The following is an 18,251-nucleotide window of genomic DNA, read 5'->3' as shown; positions in this document are numbered from 1 at the left end:
TAATTTTTTCTTCTGTTATACCACAATTTGCAAAATCATATGGGTGTCTATAAAATTCTTTCTTTCCTACAATCCTTTTGGCTACACTAAAAGAATGGATTGCAATTACCTTATTTCTAGAAGAAAACGATTATTATTATCATGATTTAATTATTCTTTGAGAAATTTCAAAGGTGTTTTATAGAATTATTGTGTATGTATTAGATAAGCTTACAAGTTATGTAGTAGGGAAATCCATTTCATGTCTGAAGTCATTCTGAAATTACAGAAGAACTTGATCAAGTGCCTGATGAAAGGAGAAATGGGAAGCATCCCCTTGCATAAAAAAGAAAGTGTTTGATAATTTTCAAACATATATTTAATTTAGGTATACCTTAAGAAATAATAATGGACTTGAAATAAAGATATTAAATTATGGTGGTATTATAACCGAAATATTGGTGCCTGATAAAATTGGTAAAACTGAAGATATTTGCCTTGGATTTGATGATATGGAAGGTGAATATATTCAGAATATTTCACATTTTAGAAGGCATGATATTAACAGGTATCCCAGCCTTTGTATCTGTATCAAAGACAGTTTGTGGTTCCTTTTTTTTTAAAGAAAATCTTCAAAATCATGTTTTCATTTAAGCCAAAAAGCACACAAAAATTCAAGATACTACGGTACTGATTTTCTAATACTGCCAGATAATGACTACATTCTATCAGAAGTTCTAGTTGATATTTTGCAAAATAAGATATTTCTTCTTAATATATTTTAGGATATGAAAAGCGAAGTCCATACATGGGAGCTATAATTGGTAGAGTGGCTAATAGAATAGCTAATGGAAAGTTTGAATTAGATGGAAAGAAATACTCTTTGTTTATCAACAATGGACCCAATTCTTTACATGGTGGTAAAATAGGATTTGATAAGGTAAGCTACTGTAGCATCGTATAATTTTTGAAAGGTATTGCAAGTGAATTGTAAAATGTACAATTTAATTAAAATTAGACCAGACTTTAATTCCGTTTTTTATTGGCTTTTAAATTTAATTTAGTCCTTTAATACATTGAACATTCATCTGTTTGATGACATCGCCAGCCAATCAAATTTCTTCCCTTTCCAACAGTGGGATATTGTGACATGAACAAATTATGTGTTTCAAGAAGCATTAGACCAGTTTATCAACTGAATACACCTTTTGTTCACCTATTGTTTGGTCTATTTTTTATTATTGTCTGAGTAAATTAAGTTTTTGAAATTTTTTTCCATATTTTTTTTAGAGTATTAGAATATCATCCTAAAAATAGCACTGATAGTCTTACAATATCTTTGCGTTGATAAAAACATAATCTTTTGTAAGTTTAAATTGAAAAGAAACACATTTCTCTCCTAGAAATTTCAACCCAAAAAAGTCACAAATTTTGGCTGAAAATTGTCCTCTATAAAAAGAAATTTCGAAGACATAATGTGTGCTTATGCTTATATTTTTATAAACGCAAAGACATTCTTAGACTAACAGTACTATTTTGAGACTGCTATTCCATATACATTTTTACTGATACTGATTATCTATTATATATTGTCAGGTGATATGGAAATCTGAGATTAAAGGCAATGTTCTATCATTATCTTATGTTAGTGCAGACGGAGAGGAGAACTATCCAGGGGAAGTAACTATTAATGTTGATTATGAATTAGATGATGAGAATAAATTATCCCTTCACTATAAAGCAACTACAACTAAAGCTACACCAATAAATCTTACCAATCATACATATTTTAATCTTGCTGGTCATGTAAGTGAATTATTCTTCGGTTGTATCCGTGTGAGAAAGGGCCTTAGCGCAATCTATTAGAGAGAGCATTAGAATTTGACGTCATTTGCTCGATAAGGATAAAAAAAATGTCTAATCTTGTTCAGCGTGTGAAAGTTTGGTGAACTTGAATGGGTTACCTTTCCCCAAATCTCCTTTTTTCCAGCTGTCAATTGCAAATGAATAATCAGGAAAAGATCAATGCTAGGAGGTTTGTCCATGGACCAAGTTTCTTGTGAACCTAAGTTGTTATTCTTTCTTTCTTTGATATATTTTAAACCTCAATACCTAAATTTCAGGCAAATGGAGTGATAGATGACCATGTTGTTACCATTCATGCTGATAGTTATCTTCCCTTAGATGATAGTTCTATACCCACAGGTAGGACCTATAATAATTCTCCAATCCACGGAAATCGATGTTAGAAGTTGATTTAGATTTAAGACCAATTAAAAATCTTATTTACTGAAGTGCAAGCCTACTATGTAAAGTAAAGTGGCATTTGTAAGAAAGGGAATGCTCACTTTTTTCAGAACACCTCATGCCACTCTCATAAGTGAGTTTGTCAACTTGAGATTCATCAACTTGAGTTATTGCTTATTGTCTTCATAGGTGAAATCAGGAAAGTTGATGGTAGTTTAATGGATCTAAGATCAGGTATTAAGATGGGAGAGAGATTAAATACTGTTAATAATGGTATAGGATATGACAATAATTTTAATCTCAATGTAACAGGAAAATTAGAGTTAGCAGCCAGGTATTTAGTTAGAATATTGTTGTCTAAATTTATCAAAAAATATTTCATTATAAAATTTGCTTAATAATATGCAAATTGCACTTTAAAAACGTACTGAAAAACCATAATTTTGCTTGAAATCTTTAAGCTAGGAGAAGCTCAACACATTATTGATTATTATTAGTATTTTGACTTCCACTTTCAATTCCAACAAGGTTTCCCCCTGTCAGTAATGCAGGTAAGAGGGGCTGACATGAAAAAAGCGTCTAGTCGTTCGAATGGGACAATTAACCGAGGCCCTGTGTGCTACAGGCTGTGCAAGTTAAAGATCCCTCGACAGTTGGAAATCGAAAAAGAGCAGGCTAATGCTGCCCTTGCAAAATTTCCCTCATGACACCCTGCATGGCGTTGCCCATCTTCATTAGCCCACATGGTGCAGAAGAGTAGGACGTAAAACTCCATTCATTTCATTTCCACTTTCAATTCAATATATCTCTACATATAGAAAGCTTCTATGTCTGCCTATTATAACACAACTTTTTCTTACTTAGACTCATTGAAAAAAAACAGTTGCCTTTATGGTCAACAGATTTTTGAATTTTTTTTCATGTTTCAAGAGTAGAACATCCAGTCTCTGGTAGATATATGGAATGTTATACTACTACTCCAGGTCTACAGTTTTATACAAGTTATTATTTTGATGATATTCTTGGTAAAGCTGGAGCAGTTTATAAAAGATTTGGTGCCTTAGCTCTGGAAACACAGGGCTACCCTGATGCTGTGAACCATGTAAGTACACTTAAATAAAATGGGCTTGGTGGAGGCCAAAAGCACTTTGAGCCTGTTTTTTTATCTGCACCCTTGATCTGCTACATTATTCTTAAAGTTTACTTATCAAATTATGGTGGTCATTTATTGAGACAAAAGAAAATAATTTTTGGATTCAAAATGTTAATTTTTGTTCTTTTTTCAGAAAAATTTTCCCAGTGTAATATTACGGCCAGAAGAAACTTATCAACATCATACAGTCTTTCAGTTTGGTACAATTTAATTTGTTGTTAAAAAAAATGAAATGATTATGTAATATTAGGGGAACATTAAGTCTATTACATTACATTTACATTAACTGTAAACAAGAACACGCTTCTCCATTACATGTTTTGATTGGTTGAAATGACCTCATTTGCATGTTAAATTTCACACTAACCCCTTTTACAAAATTTATCAATTCTGAGAACCTATGAATTTTGCGTAATGTAAACGGTCGAGCGTTCTGAGAACCGTTCCAACTCTTGCCCACCTTGGAACCGTTCCGAGAATGCTTTACTGTGCAATTGCCTCATAAGCGACATTCACCTTTTTCCTGCAGAATTTCATTATTATTAAGTAAAATTGTTGATTACATCCAGATGTTTTCGATTACATTACGGTGGCTACAAGGGTTAATTTTAACTTCTTCAAGAAGAGTTCTACAGATAACCGTGCCGAGAATGCTTTTCATTTACACTACAACTGCAGAACTGTTTGAAGACCACTTGAATTTACTGTAAATGTAAATGGGTACATTTTAGCACGGTTTGGTCCAGACCGAGAACAGAACAATTTATATCAGCCTGGTGTAAAAGGGGCTATTGAAAGGGGTCAATATGTTTTAATTACATTGGTATAAATGTATATGGAATTTGAAAATGGAAGGTGGAAAGTTAAAATCTTGTGCAATATATACTTTAAGGCTAGATGTTCCCCTAATATATGACATTTCCGTTATAGTTGGTTTAAATGCTGTGTATATTGGGCCTATAGGATTTATTTTTAGATATTATATTGTTATTGAGGTATATTGTTATGGTTGTTATGTTTTGTTATTTGTTATTTATTAGACAGTTGTAGTCTATTTAGAGTCCTAAACTAGACTGTTGATGAAGTATTCATTAAGTCATCAATGAAGATAACCTGACCATCATTTGACAACTAAATTTACCTCATTGCACAATTATGACATTATTTCCATTAGATCTGCTGAAAAATAAATTATCGAATTGTTTGTTATATAGATATTCCAAATTTGAATTTTATTGTTTGTATAGATATATAGATGTTTCAATTGTAATATTGGTCTGAAAAAGGAATTCTACACCTTTTTATAGCATTGAATTATATGTTATATTTTTGTAAAAGTGGTATTTTTTTTATTAGGGAACATTGTTTTGTTTATTATAGAAATAAAAAGAGTTTTATGTTTCTTATAGAGGTTTAACACTGTCAGACATCCAGGCGAACATGGAAAATGTTCTGAAATTCTGGAATGAAAATCCGTACAATCAAGACAATTCCATCAATCAAAAATCTCTTCCAAAGAATGGAAAAATCGGGAGTAAAAGTAGTATAGTTGTGGACTTAAGTAAAATTGAATTGAATTTACTACTACTATGTGTACATTTAAACCATGTCAAACCTTTGGGTTGTTATTTTTAAATGCCCTTGTTGGCGCTGCCCTTGTTTATCCGTACGTCCATACTTTGCTTGTGAATGCGATAGAGGTCACAACTGCTGTCAAGTTTTTATGAAATGTGGGGTGCAGCCCTTGATATAGGCCTTCCGAAAATCAAGTGGGTGTTTCGTGCTTGGTAACCGATGTTTAATTTGTTTCGAAGTTATAAATAGTAGGAGGTATATTAAAGTTACCTGCTGCAATAATCCCACCCAATACGGCCAAATGCAAAACCTAATGGGCATACTTATATGGAACATCGGATGAACTGATTGAAGGTACTCTTGGATGAATGTAGTCAAGGGCGGTGATCCTGGAGGGATGAGGGACATCCCCCGCCCCAACCGTCATACATCATATATCATATATTATATCCAAAGCCCCCCACCCTGAAGATAAGGTTGTTAAGGTAACTTGGGAACAATCTGGTCATAGTAGGCCTACCGGTAAATTATAAATGGCAAATAAAAAAGAAATGTTACAGAGCTCTGGCCGAACTGTTACCATAGACTGTTTGTCTTAAATATTCACAGAATACTAACGCTTCCTTCCAAATCAATTTATTTTTCACTTGGGATTTTTCCGGTAATGGTGAAATGGCAGGGAGCTTACTGTTTCGTACTTGCCTAGTGAAATCATTCATTCGCGAAATAGTATCATTATTGTCATAATTAGAAGCGGTGTAACAGCTGGGGAAGCAATTATTATTATGTTCATTCCTGTTCTGAAAAATAGCATAGTAGGCCTAGCTGTTTGGTGCATGAAACTTTCCACGTGCCTTTCAACCAAGCCTTGAACTTTGAGACTCAACTATAAGAAAGTAAACATGCTCCTGGAAATCGTGCGTCTGGTTATTCAAACATTTTCCCTCATTTGTCTGAAGAAATCTAATTGGTCGAGAAGTAAAACCTCTTCCAATCAATATTAATAACGAGAATATGGGATTGTGAAAGCCTCGGTTAGATGTGATAAACGTCGTATATGTTGCCATACAACATGGTTATGTCACTGATACTGACATACTGTCTATTAAAATTTAAGGTTCCTTTTGTCAGTTTCGGGCTGGTCCAAGGCGCTAGCATTCTAATTAATCAAATTAGATTATAATTTCCTTTCCTTTTTGATATCTTCTTTTTCGTCTCCAATGAAATCAAACAAGTTTTTAAACCAACCAAAACGAGTCATGCGGGACCCGTTTCTTGGTAATATAAAGAATTGTGGGATAACGATAGGCCAAAATTGTTCTAGTTTGGGTTTCAATATCCAATAATTTCCATTAGATAGACCTATATTTACTCAAAAATAACAGCTAAAATAAACAGTCCCAACCATATTTCTTTCACCATATTATCAAATTTCTTGTTATCTTACAGGATGAATTAAAGATAGTCTTAGAGGGGCATCCGTGATATAAGCTCTATAATTCTATCTTATTATTCTATTCTTATAAGACTTACATTTCCCTCATTGCACAATCTATAACTTTACCTTGTTAGAACGTCAGACTGTTTATTCTATATAGGACACTCAAAAATAGTTTCTAGATTATCTCATTCAACTTTATTATCAAATTTCTTGTGTTATCTTACTGAACACATTTAAGATAGTCTTAAAGAGACGGCTGTACCATCAGAATGACATTGAACAATATTGTAATAACGAGTATGATTGAAAATGGTGCAAAACTATCTACGACTTTTAGAAAATACGTTTAATTTACGAGAGCAATATATGAATGTCGCCCGTAATTCCATGGTTCAAAAGCGGTTTTTAAAGCCAATGTAGTATATGGGTATCGACACACCCTCACACACAAAGTCATAAAGTACGTCCGTTGATAAGCATGTTTATATACTGGTTGCCTAAACACTCAAAGACATACTCCGAAGGAAAAACACCTAAGGATAAATAAATGCGCATATTTGATTATCAATATAATAGTTTCATTCATGGTCGTGTCGCTTTAAACTGAGTACTTTTTATTTGTTATTCATTAAACTTGTCGTTTATATATAAATGACACAAAAACAAAATGTCCTCTATCAGTCAGGAATTATTTGGAAAAACAGCTAATGGAAGAGATGTATCCAGGTAAGATATGGACAAAGTATAGCACAGTTCTCTTGTAGACCCAGGTAGACTGGCGATACACAGCAAACCATCTGATCTATCGCATCGCATACACTTGACACGGGCCTCTTATTTAACCAACGGGGTACCGGTATCATATAACTGTATATACATGCAGTGGCGAAGCCAGGTTTATGTCCGAAGGGGGACGAGATATCTGAGATATCTAACCTAGTTATGAGATTTTTGCCAAAAAACTTGCTTCCTTGGCAGATCTCGTGTATTCAACTGGGACGGTATGATGTGGCATAAAACCCGACCTCTGTAATTCCATGCGCGGAACTGACAAGAGCGAAGAGTCCAGCACAGCTTCCCTGAATAAGCTACAGCTAAATAGAGGCAGTAATCCTTTAACCAGACCTATTCTCAACCTTCTGCAATGCAGTGCATTTCAAAGGTTTTCTAAAAAAAAATTATGTGTATCGGGGACACTGACAGCATCCATTTGCATCTTTCCTATTTTCAATCAGCGTCTGTGGTTCCTACAATTCTATTTAATCTAAGTGTTTGATGACATTACTGGTCGCAAAATATGCTTTATCACATAAGTCCCATCTCGTTTTGTGAGGTCATCAAGCACTCAGTTTTAGAGAAATTGCAGGAACCACAACAGCCGTCTGATTGAAAATTGGAATAGTACAAATTCTATCAGTCTCCCCGATAGGAAACCTCTTTACAATCCCGGTAAGTCTTAAATAATTGATTTCAGATTCATACTTAGTAATAACAATGGTTTAACCATTAAGATATTAGATTATGGTGGTATCATAACAGATATCTTACTACCAGATAACAATGGAAAAAGTAACGATATCTGTCTTGGTTTTGATGACATGGAAGGTTACTTGACAAGAAGCCCATATTTCGGAGCTTTGATAGGACGGTACGCCAACAGAATTGCTGGAGCTTCTTTTGAATTGGATGGAAAGACTTATAAGCTTGCTGCTAATAATGGACCTAATGCTTTACATGGTGGCATTGTGGGTTTTGACAAGGTATGTTCGTGGAAGGTTTGGATATTAACAAACATTTGTTATCCGACTGGCGATGATTTAGGCAGAAAATCTTGTTCAATTTTACAAGACAATGTTATTTCTCATTTGAAAGCTAGGATTTCTGGAAATGTGCAGCCTTATAATGATAAAACTATACATTGAGTGGCCTTTGGAGTTTGGATGTAATTAAAGGAAACACTGATTCATAAATCTGAATGAGCTGGTCATGCTCGGTCTAGCTTCTGTGTAGACGTATGCTCGCCAACATGGAGTCATTCGGATAGGACAATGCACCGAGGCCCCCATGCGACAGGTTGAGTATTTGTTTAAAATTCTCCGACAGATGGAAATCGGAAAATGGGAAAATGCAGTGTTCCAAATAAATCGAGCAGAAAATCAGAACCTTGTAACACATTGCCTTTTATTTCATTCCAACTGATAAAAAAACCCCTTGCCATGTCCTGCTGAAAAAGGGGAAGAAGGTTGGGAATCTTATCAGTTACTTTATTTGCTGTAGGTGTTATGGACAGCCACCATTGATAATGATAAACTGTTATTAAAGTATATTAGTGCTGATGGTGAAGAAGGATATCCAGGGGAGCTAACTGTTACAGTTATCTATGAACTAACAGCCGATAATGAACTGAAATTAGATTATAAAGCCACTACAACTAAAGCTACACCAGTGAATCTTACCAATCATACATATTTTAATCTTGCTGGTCATGTAAGTTGCATTGATCAATAAACAATGTATCAAATCAAACGACTGTACAAATCAACTTTGGGCAATAGTTATAGGCCTACTAGTAACCAATCTAAAGAGTAACGTTTTATATACGTTTTACTTCAAGGGGAGTAATTATCTGCAATTTTATTTGACCACTGAGGATACTTAAGCATTTTTGTAAACCCAATTTTAGTCTTAAATAGTGGACAGTTTTAAATTGTTCAGAGTAATGGTGACTATCACCCCAGTACCTCCCTTTCCTCTATCATTCTGCCTTCTTTCAACTTGAATCCTGCCTCAGAAGTCTACAACCGGAACATTTTGAATATCTGCATTTGTTGTGATTGCAGTTTTCAAACTGAACTAATACCCTGATTTTGATACCCAAAACCATGTACAATGCCATTAATAACGAGTAAGTTCCCTGTTAAAAGAAAGATATTTGATTGTTCATTGTATCAACGTAATTGTATATTTATCTACTCCAGGAATCTAATAACCTGAACGATCACGTAATAACAATACCTGGTCATTCCTATACGGTGTTAGACGAAAATACAATTCCAACAGGTAGGCGAATTTCCTCTTATTACTTAACGAATCTTTTGACATCTCTCACTGCATGCTATTACATCCCAAATGAATATATCCTGATAATCAACCTTAATCTTCTCGATATTGAGTACTTGTACTATTACACACCACACTCGGCGGTAATAATTGTCTTATTATTAGTTGTGCTATAACTGAATTATTAGTTTCCCCCGGGATATAAGGCGCGCAAAATGTTGGATACCAACGCTTAGTTAATTAACAATCTTTGATTTGGAAATATGTGATGTGTAATGATGTCGATTTCTCTTACAGGTGAAATACGACCAGTTGACGGTACATTATTAGATTTAAGACAGCCTGTAAGATTAGGAGATGTTCTTGAAAAAGTGAATAATGGTCTTGGATTTGATAATAATTTTCATTTACCTTCGGTTGAAGGTATGCAGTTCGGAGCAAGGTGAGATATTTTCAGTATTAATCTGTCATTTGACAATTTTGAGAGGCAATCGAAGTTATGACTTATATCTACTATATTCTTTAATGAATCATCAGAGGACTGAAATGACTTGATGCGCTTGAAGATGGATTGTCTGCAATAGAAGACATTCTGTAATGTGGTGCTTTCTCTCCAAGACTATTCGTGTAAGGAATGCCAAGATAACAGTCTACTGATTTTAACGACGAAGAAAACGGTATGTGCATAAGGCCACAAAGACTATGATTGTGAATTTTTGTTTATAGCCCAAACCCTAACCCTGCCTTAACGATTACAAACAATCTTTTGTCTCAGGATAGAACACCCACCAAGTGGAAGATATATAGAATGTTATACAACTGAACCTGGTATGCAGTTTTATACTTGTAAAAATTTGAAAGACACTAAGGGCAAGAATGGTGTGGTTTATAAACGATTTGGTGGTTTCTGTTTAGAAGCACAACACTATCCTGACAGCCTTCATCACGTAAGATATACACCTTATTTATTGAGTGGTCGCTACTACAGTTGAACTCATCACGGAGTTGTCAACCAGGTGGCAAGCTGACCTTGATGCCCTAGGCTTTTTAAAAACTCCACAACGCCACATGCACTGGCAAAGCTATCGGTGGACGTAAGTTATATTGCTTGGCAAGCATTCTTTACCAATAAAACTCAGAATTTTTCAAATTTCAGGCAAATTTTCCAAATACAATATTACGTGAAGGGGATACATACAAGCAGAAAACTGTTTATAAATTTGGAGTGAAGATGTAACACAACTATATGATTTATTAATTGAATACAGTCCAAATAACATGAAGACCAAACTTTCGTTCCGTTTGTTATTATAGCTTTTATTTTTACTCCGACTCTCCAGTGAGGTTGATTCACTGAGCTTCTTTAAAGGTATACCATCTCTAAGGATGACCAAAAAATTAAAATATTGATACTAGGTTAAAATGATTCTTTGTTCATCAATGGACTAACCTGGTGTCATAGAATCCCTCTACAATCCAATAAATAAATAAAACTAATTAATGATCCATTAAAGTAAGTTTGATAATTTTATGTCCATTCTAAGACGCAGTAATATCCTTTTAAATTCAACGACATCCTTAACTGACAGCTTTTAATATCTAATTCTGTCGAAATACTTGAAAATTTTTCTACCAAAAGGATGCTTTTTTGAACTTACCTCACGATTTGGGTCCTATGTTTGCAGACTGTTTCAAGAAATATCAGTTTATAAATGTACATGGTGAAGGGTATAGTATTGATCACAAAGCTTATAATAGTTGATCTGTCATTTTTCAAATTTTTAGAATATCATACACTTGAATAAACTACTATTATTATTGCATTTTATGCTTTTTTTTCATGGCAATCTGGACTATGAATATTGATAATATGAATATCTAATGACATTGGCTCTCATAATGAGGTACTGTCAAGTATATAATGGCCTACCGAGGTCGTTTTTTTTTTGTCTCACTTTACTGGTATTTCTATGCAAATTAGTTAATTTTTTTTTATCCATACTTTAAATTCAGACAATAAAACCACTTCATTAACAATTCAGGTCAAATGGATTATAGCGGCATATTACCTCCATCAAAACCTTTGACCAGATGCGGATATGGACGTTTCGTTTCGTCCCATTTCATGTTTTTTTCTGAGTGACTTCATTCATCATTCATGATCTGACGATATGTTCATGTAGGTCATCTCAATTTACATCCAATCCAGTGCTCTTGTTGTTTGAATAACAGGAACAAATATTTTCAAACGAGTATACAGATTATGTTTGCTGTTTACATGTAAAGTGATTGATTAAAATTATTAATTAATTAATTAAGATATTTTCCTAATTAATCACGGTAGTCTGTTTTGGTTTGAACTGCCTATATATCATAATGTCATCATAACATTTCAGAATATCATTTAGAAAACTTGAATGAAAACTCATTAATGAAGCTTTTTTTCCTTCGTTGAAAATAAATAGGTTTGCGATATTTGGATATCCGTTAAAATGAAAAAGAAGTAATTAACAAACTAACTAACGGCCTTTCTCAATGTTGAAACAGAAAAGTAATATCTATATTTCATCATCCATAGTTCATTAATGTAAAATATTGACAACATTTCCTTAATGTAAAATATTTACCACATCTCATTAATGTAAAAAATTTACCACATCTCGTTAATTTGAAATATCCACCGCATGTCATTGATAGATTATATTTACCACATGCCATTGATAAGTAATATTTACAACGTCTCAATGATAAGTAATATTTACAACGTCTCAATGATAAGTAATATTTACCGCATCGCATTGATAAGTAATATTTATATCGTCTCAATGATAAATAATATTCATCACATCTCTTGATAAGTAACATTTACAACGTCTCAATGATAAGTAATATTTACAACATCTCAATGATAAGCAATATTTACAACGTCTCAATGATAAGTAATATTTACAACATCTCATTGATAAGTAATATTTACAACGTCTCAGTGATAAGTGATAGTTACAACATCTCATTGATAAGTAATATTTAAAACGTCTCAATGATAAGTAATATTTACCACATCTCATTGATAAGTAATATTTACAACGTCTCAATGATAAGTTATAGTTACAAAGTCTCATTGATAAGTAGTATTCATCACATCTCATTGATAATAGATATTTACAACGTCTCATTGATAAGTAATATTCAACACATCTCATTAATGTGAAATATTTACACCATCTCATCGATGAGCAATCTTGGACATAGAATCATTTATAAGTAATATTTACAACGTCTCAATTCTATATTTATCCCATCTAATTGATAAGTAATATTTACCATATCTCATTCATAAATAATATTTATATCGTCTCAATGATAAGTAATAGTTACCACATCTCATTGAGAAGTAATATCTATATCGTCTCAATAATAAGTTATATTTACAACATCTCATTGATAAGTAATATTTACACCATCTCATCGATGAACAATCCTGGACAAAGAATCATTTATAAGTAATATTTACCACATCTCATTGATAAGTAATATTTATATCGTCTCAATGATATGAAATATTTACCACATCTCATTGATAAGTAATATTTATATCGTCTCAATGATAAAAAAATATTCATCACATCTCATTGATAAGTATAATTTAAAACGTCTCAATGATAAGTAATATTTACAACGTCTCAATGATAAGTAATATTTACAACATCTCATTGATAAGTAATATTTACAGTCGAGAACCAGTAGTCGGGGACCCCCTCTCTAGAAAAATAGTTTGCACCCAAAATTGTACCCCCACTTTATTTCATAACAAATTTAAAATGTGATTTTTATACGTTTTTCCCCAAAATATGTGTCAAAATGCATCAATTTAATTTTTTTGAATATTTTCTTAGAGAAGCCTCTCAGACGCCCCACGCATTTTGAATTCAGCCTCGACATTTGTCCCTCACTGGGTCAATCTGTGCCCTATGTGTACCCCAAGCTTCGGGAGACTTTGTTTTTTTATAATATTTATCTATGATAACCAAGCACAAATATATTCCATCTGCATGAGGGCATGTACTAGATATTAGAGACCTAACATGGTACATCTAAAACACTACATCAGTAAAAATGAACGCGAATGTTCTTTTGACTGAATGATGAAATTGATTGACCGAATTTATGAATGTAGTAAATAATTAAGATTCGATGTTAAATGTTGATGGGATAAACATTAATTACGTCATAACTAATTACTCATCAACTTCTTTCATAGAAATTCACATCACAACCGATGGCAAAATGACATCTTTAATGTTAAAAATCGTTTTAAAAAATATGCCTTAAGGCTGGAGATAGTCTTGCTTGATTTAGTCACAAAATATCAACGTAGAAATTAGGGTAAATAGTGACGACGTGATGTCGAGAACAATCTGAACCCATCAACAATTTTAACACTATTAAAAGACAGCTTGCCTGTCAAGGTAATAAACGCTCATTTGTCTCTTTGCATAAATAAGAATATTTTTTAAAAAAATGATTGAGAATTATTTATCATTTATGAAGGTAGCTAAGGCAAGCGAGAAATACTCCTACATGACAACTTACTCCAAATAAATTCATGTAGTTTGGCACCAACGTACAGTCTGTAATAAAGATAAGATTCCAATTTAGTTTCCATTTTTTCGGATAGTTTTTGTCTCCATTGCAATTTAACAATTTTTCTATCGCAGTTCCGTTCTAGAATAACCTTATTTTTAACCAATTAAAGCGTGTCATGTTACACCCGTTCATGATAACAAGGACGAATTGTGGTAGGTATAGGTAATGAAAGTCACAATAGGATAAAGAAACCCATATTTGTCTAGTTTGGGTTTCGCTATTCTACAATTCGTCTTTGCTTTGCACTCCTTTGCAAACAACATTATTGTATAGCATATAAGTTTACTTTTGGATAACTTGACAATGTATAATAATAGAATTATACTAACGGATGCAACTTTACAATACCACAAAAGTCCTGAAGAAATTGACAGCTTTTAAACGACTGTCCTTGCATAGTATAAAGATTTAAATTTTTCTCTATTTTTGAATTGTATGTGTATGAGTATATAATAACGATGGACCGTTTTAGTAAACAACCTATTTTAGATCTATATCACGTGGTGAAAGCATATTAAAATATTATACGGGATAAAAACACTTTTTATGGACATATTAAATTTACCTTGATGTACCTGTAATTCACGGTCATGTGACCTATAAAATTTGCAGGTTGGTCCAAATTGGTGATTGATATAGTCATTCATTGATAACCATGGGGCGCGAGTAAAAACTCGATTGAAATTGAGAATATTTTGTGATAAATCCCTTAAATCAGTATGCAGACCAACATCGGTTAAGTGAAATATGTCCATTGTTTAAACAAGTGAAAATTGATTTCTGACATGTTTTGATTGAAATTTGATGGATTGAAATCTTTAAGAAATTGTGAATAATCGACCGTCTCCATTGAACCTTGTAAGCTGCTCAGTCAAAAAGATACATTTTTTCGTGGTAGTGAACATCAACATATCGCAAGTAGTGATTTAAATAATGTGTTTATTATAAGAGGTTTTCAGATAAAAAAAAAAAAGGTTTTTTAACACGAGAGACTAAGAAAAAGATTATTGTTATAAGAATACAGAAGATTAAAAAACGATAATTTTAAATAGTAGACAGGCTAAAAATATGATAGTGAATAATTAACAAAACGTGGATAAGTTTACAGCTTACATGGAGATATAAATACAAATCATATTGAAGTTATATTCTGGTTTTGGAGTCGTGTTCATTTCAATAATATAGGAACAAGTTACGCAAGAAATTGGTAAAGGATGGACCAGTGAAACATATGTGCGTTTCAGAATTATATTGACATAATATAAAAGTCGATCGTGTCGAAAAACTTTTTTTCTTTTTTAGAGCCAGTCGTTCCGTCAAAAAAGATTTTTTTTGTAAACAATTTACATATAACCGCTTTGCTGTTGAGAAGCCATCTACTTGAAGAATAATCCATAAATGGTAGCTACCAACATTATTCAGAGCAAGGCATATTCAACACACTGTTACAGTGTTATGAGGGATTACTGAAATTGCGAAGGAATACTGAAATTGTGAAGGGTTACTGAAATTGTGAATTGCTACTGATTAATGAAGGGTTACCGAAACTGTGAAGGGTTACTGAAATTGTAAAGTGTTGCTAAATTGTTAAGGGTTACTGAAATTGTGAAGGGTTACTGACATCGTATCTTGGATTCGAATCAGTGGTGAGGATGGGAACCTTCATTTCATCATTTCAGATTCGATTAGATCCTGCACGGTGTCCATAATTAAGCATCTCATGATGAACGGTACAGATTACGTGTTCATCGCCTTTACTGGAAGTCCAGTCAATGTGGTGGATCTTGTCGGAATTCCCTTTCTAGTAGGTTTTGGTATAGCTGAGTTTGTATTAAACTTGATAGTGTTGACTGCTATGTCTATTGATGTTATAGAACAAGATGTGTGTAACTATTTTATCATCAACTTAGCTATAGCAGATGGATTAATAGGTATTCTGGAGATATATAACGGTTTATACACCTTACTGGAGTGGAAAGATGTACACGAGTGTCTCTTACGCTACGGAATAGTCAATGGCTTAAATATGGCCTCCGTTTTAAATATAGCTTTATTAACAATTGATAAATTTATCAAAATCAAATATCCCTTCAAATACCATTTTTATGTGACGCCAAAGAGAGTGAAAATTTTGACGATGCTAGTGTGGATATTTGTGTTAACGTTTTCTGCTTTACCAGCTATTGGCTGGAGCAATATTGGCAAAGAGTGGAGTCATTGTGCCTTCTTTGATGTAATGTCAACAAGTTATTTAGTGACTTCTTTATTTATTTATGCTTTTCCGTTTATTGTGATCGTGACTATTTATCCACAGATTTGTTTATTAGCTAGACAACATGCATTAGCCATCCAGTCTCAATTACCTGATTATCATAGAAGTGGAACGTGGAGGTTTGTGAAGCCAGTTGGTCTTATCGTTGGAATCTATTTAATTTGTTGGATCCCTGTAGGTAAGGAAGCTTTTCGCATTTTTTATAACATGTATCACAAGCTTGCACACTTTGGTTCTCCAAATGAGCCGAAATGTGACGTGTTCTTGGTCGGTCGGTTTGAAGATGACAAGTTAACGTCCGCTTTATATATCTGATATCACAGACTATGATGTGGTCTCGAGACAATGGAACTTATATCCAGTGTGTGCTCAAGTTCAATACAATACTCAATACAATGCTTGTCAATGTCATCGATCATTAGAGAGATGCATTTATTTAGTAACATATTAGCTCTCCATGAAGTGCATCAGTCGATGGTTTGATGTATTAAAGGTTTGCTTGCAATTTAATGTAATTTGCAATATAAGCCTATCCATCATTTACTGCGCTTTAGGGTCTGCACATTTCTATATACTTTTAAATCTGATGGAGCATTTTAACTTGAGTCAAACAATATTTTTCATGATATAGCTATTTCAACTTGTAGTGGACAACGTTGTCTTCTACATCGATAACGATGGACCCTTCTGTACAATTTAATATATTTTCTTCTTCCAGGAACTTACATGATAATGGTTTTAGCAGACAGAAAAACCGTGGAATCTTATGGTGCCCACCTGGATACCATTCTAACCTTTACTTCTGGTATAGGATCTTTAAACAGTCTCTTTAATCCAATTATTTATGCTGCCAAAATTCCTGCTGTTTCAAGACAATTTCAGAAAGTTTGTTGTTGGTGTAGTCGAGGTTTGCCGACTGGGCGTGCTTATACTAATATGTACATGTCTACGGCGACACTTCAGACAGGAATATCCAGACATGGCAGTATTGATTTAATTGATCCATGAGTACTATTTCATAAAATTACAGTCTACCTCAAGTTTTATTCTTGGAAAGTAAGGGAATGTGCTAAGTGTAGATTTTGAGAATGCGCTGAAAACGACGATGTGATAAATATATCACTGTGATGATGTTCTCCATAATGTGTACTCTGAAACACAAAGATAACAGTGTAACTGATCGAAGTATAGTCTCTAATGGGGATTGCATCGTCTCTATGTCGTTTCGTCAACTCGGATATGCATCTGCTCTTCAAAGCTGCTTGTAAAAACAAGAAAGTATATCGATAATAAAAAAAAACATTTTCCAAAATATTTTCTGAACTATACCTTTCCAGTAATTGCGCAAATAGCGATATCTAAATGTTACCGATACCTCTTAAAGATGGGTTCCCTTATTTTCCCTTATTTATGACAATGATAATGCTAATACTGATGTGAGTAGAAAGTAGAGGTGTTCTAAAGACTTGGAAAAATACCAGTTTGTCTCATATGTCTATAAATAATTCATAATTAGCTAAATTAGAAGAGAATTACCAGCAGAATTCCATTGAGTGACCGATCAAGAAAGGTCAAAAAGTCTTTTATGTTTATCCAAACTCTACTTTCATGGAAATTTATGATAGGTTATAACTTAATTGTATGCAATAAGAACATAATTATATGATTATCAAATAGTTTGCTGAATTTGACACTAAAAATAAGGAAACCCATCTTAAAACCAACCAAATCGTTTTGGCAACCGCACGCTTAAAGATTAACTCTAAAAAATTAAAAAAGTAAAAATAAATTGAGCAAAGATCTATTTCAACTTGTCACTACCAAAGGTGTATAACAAGTAACAAGAGCTTACTCTTCTAGTGTTCTATAGTTCCCTT

General features: G+C 33.3%; 3 protein-coding genes across 3 annotated transcripts; all 3 read left to right on the top strand.

The window, feature by feature from the left end:
- Positions 1-401: 401 nt before the first annotated feature.
- Positions 402-3,590, top strand: LOTGIDRAFT_133246 (hypothetical protein; the record flags this gene model as incomplete). The annotated part of the gene is made up of 7 exons (XM_009067573.1): positions 402-498; positions 765-919; positions 1,576-1,785; positions 2,103-2,184; positions 2,416-2,560; positions 3,157-3,328; positions 3,513-3,590. Coding segments are annotated over 7 exons (939 nt in total), but the record flags the coding sequence as incomplete, so codon positions are not given.
- Positions 3,591-7,062: 3,472 nt separating this feature from the next.
- Positions 7,063-11,274, top strand: LOTGIDRAFT_236572 (hypothetical protein; the record flags this gene model as incomplete). The annotated part of the gene is made up of 7 exons (XM_009067572.1): positions 7,063-7,121; positions 7,870-8,155; positions 8,673-8,882; positions 9,374-9,455; positions 9,753-9,897; positions 10,231-10,402; positions 10,612-11,274. 7 exons carry the CDS (start codon positions 7,063-7,065, stop codon positions 10,690-10,692), a joined length of 1,035 nt encoding a protein of 344 aa, XP_009065820.1. The 3' UTR covers positions 10,693-11,274.
- Positions 11,275-15,978: 4,704 nt separating this feature from the next.
- On the top strand, positions 15,979-16,299 carry LOTGIDRAFT_88886 (hypothetical protein; the record flags this gene model as incomplete). Its single annotated transcript, XM_009067571.1, has 1 exon — positions 15,979-16,299. A coding segment is annotated over one exon (321 nt), but the record flags the coding sequence as incomplete, so codon positions are not given.
- Positions 16,300-18,251: the final 1,952 nt, after the last annotated feature.

Source organism: Lottia gigantea (genome assembly GCF_000327385.1).
Source record: "Lottia gigantea unplaced genomic scaffold LOTGIsca_83, whole genome shotgun sequence".
Taxonomy (NCBI): domain Eukaryota; kingdom Metazoa; phylum Mollusca; class Gastropoda; family Lottiidae; genus Lottia; species Lottia gigantea.
This window is presented reverse-complemented; position numbering and strand designations above follow the sequence as displayed.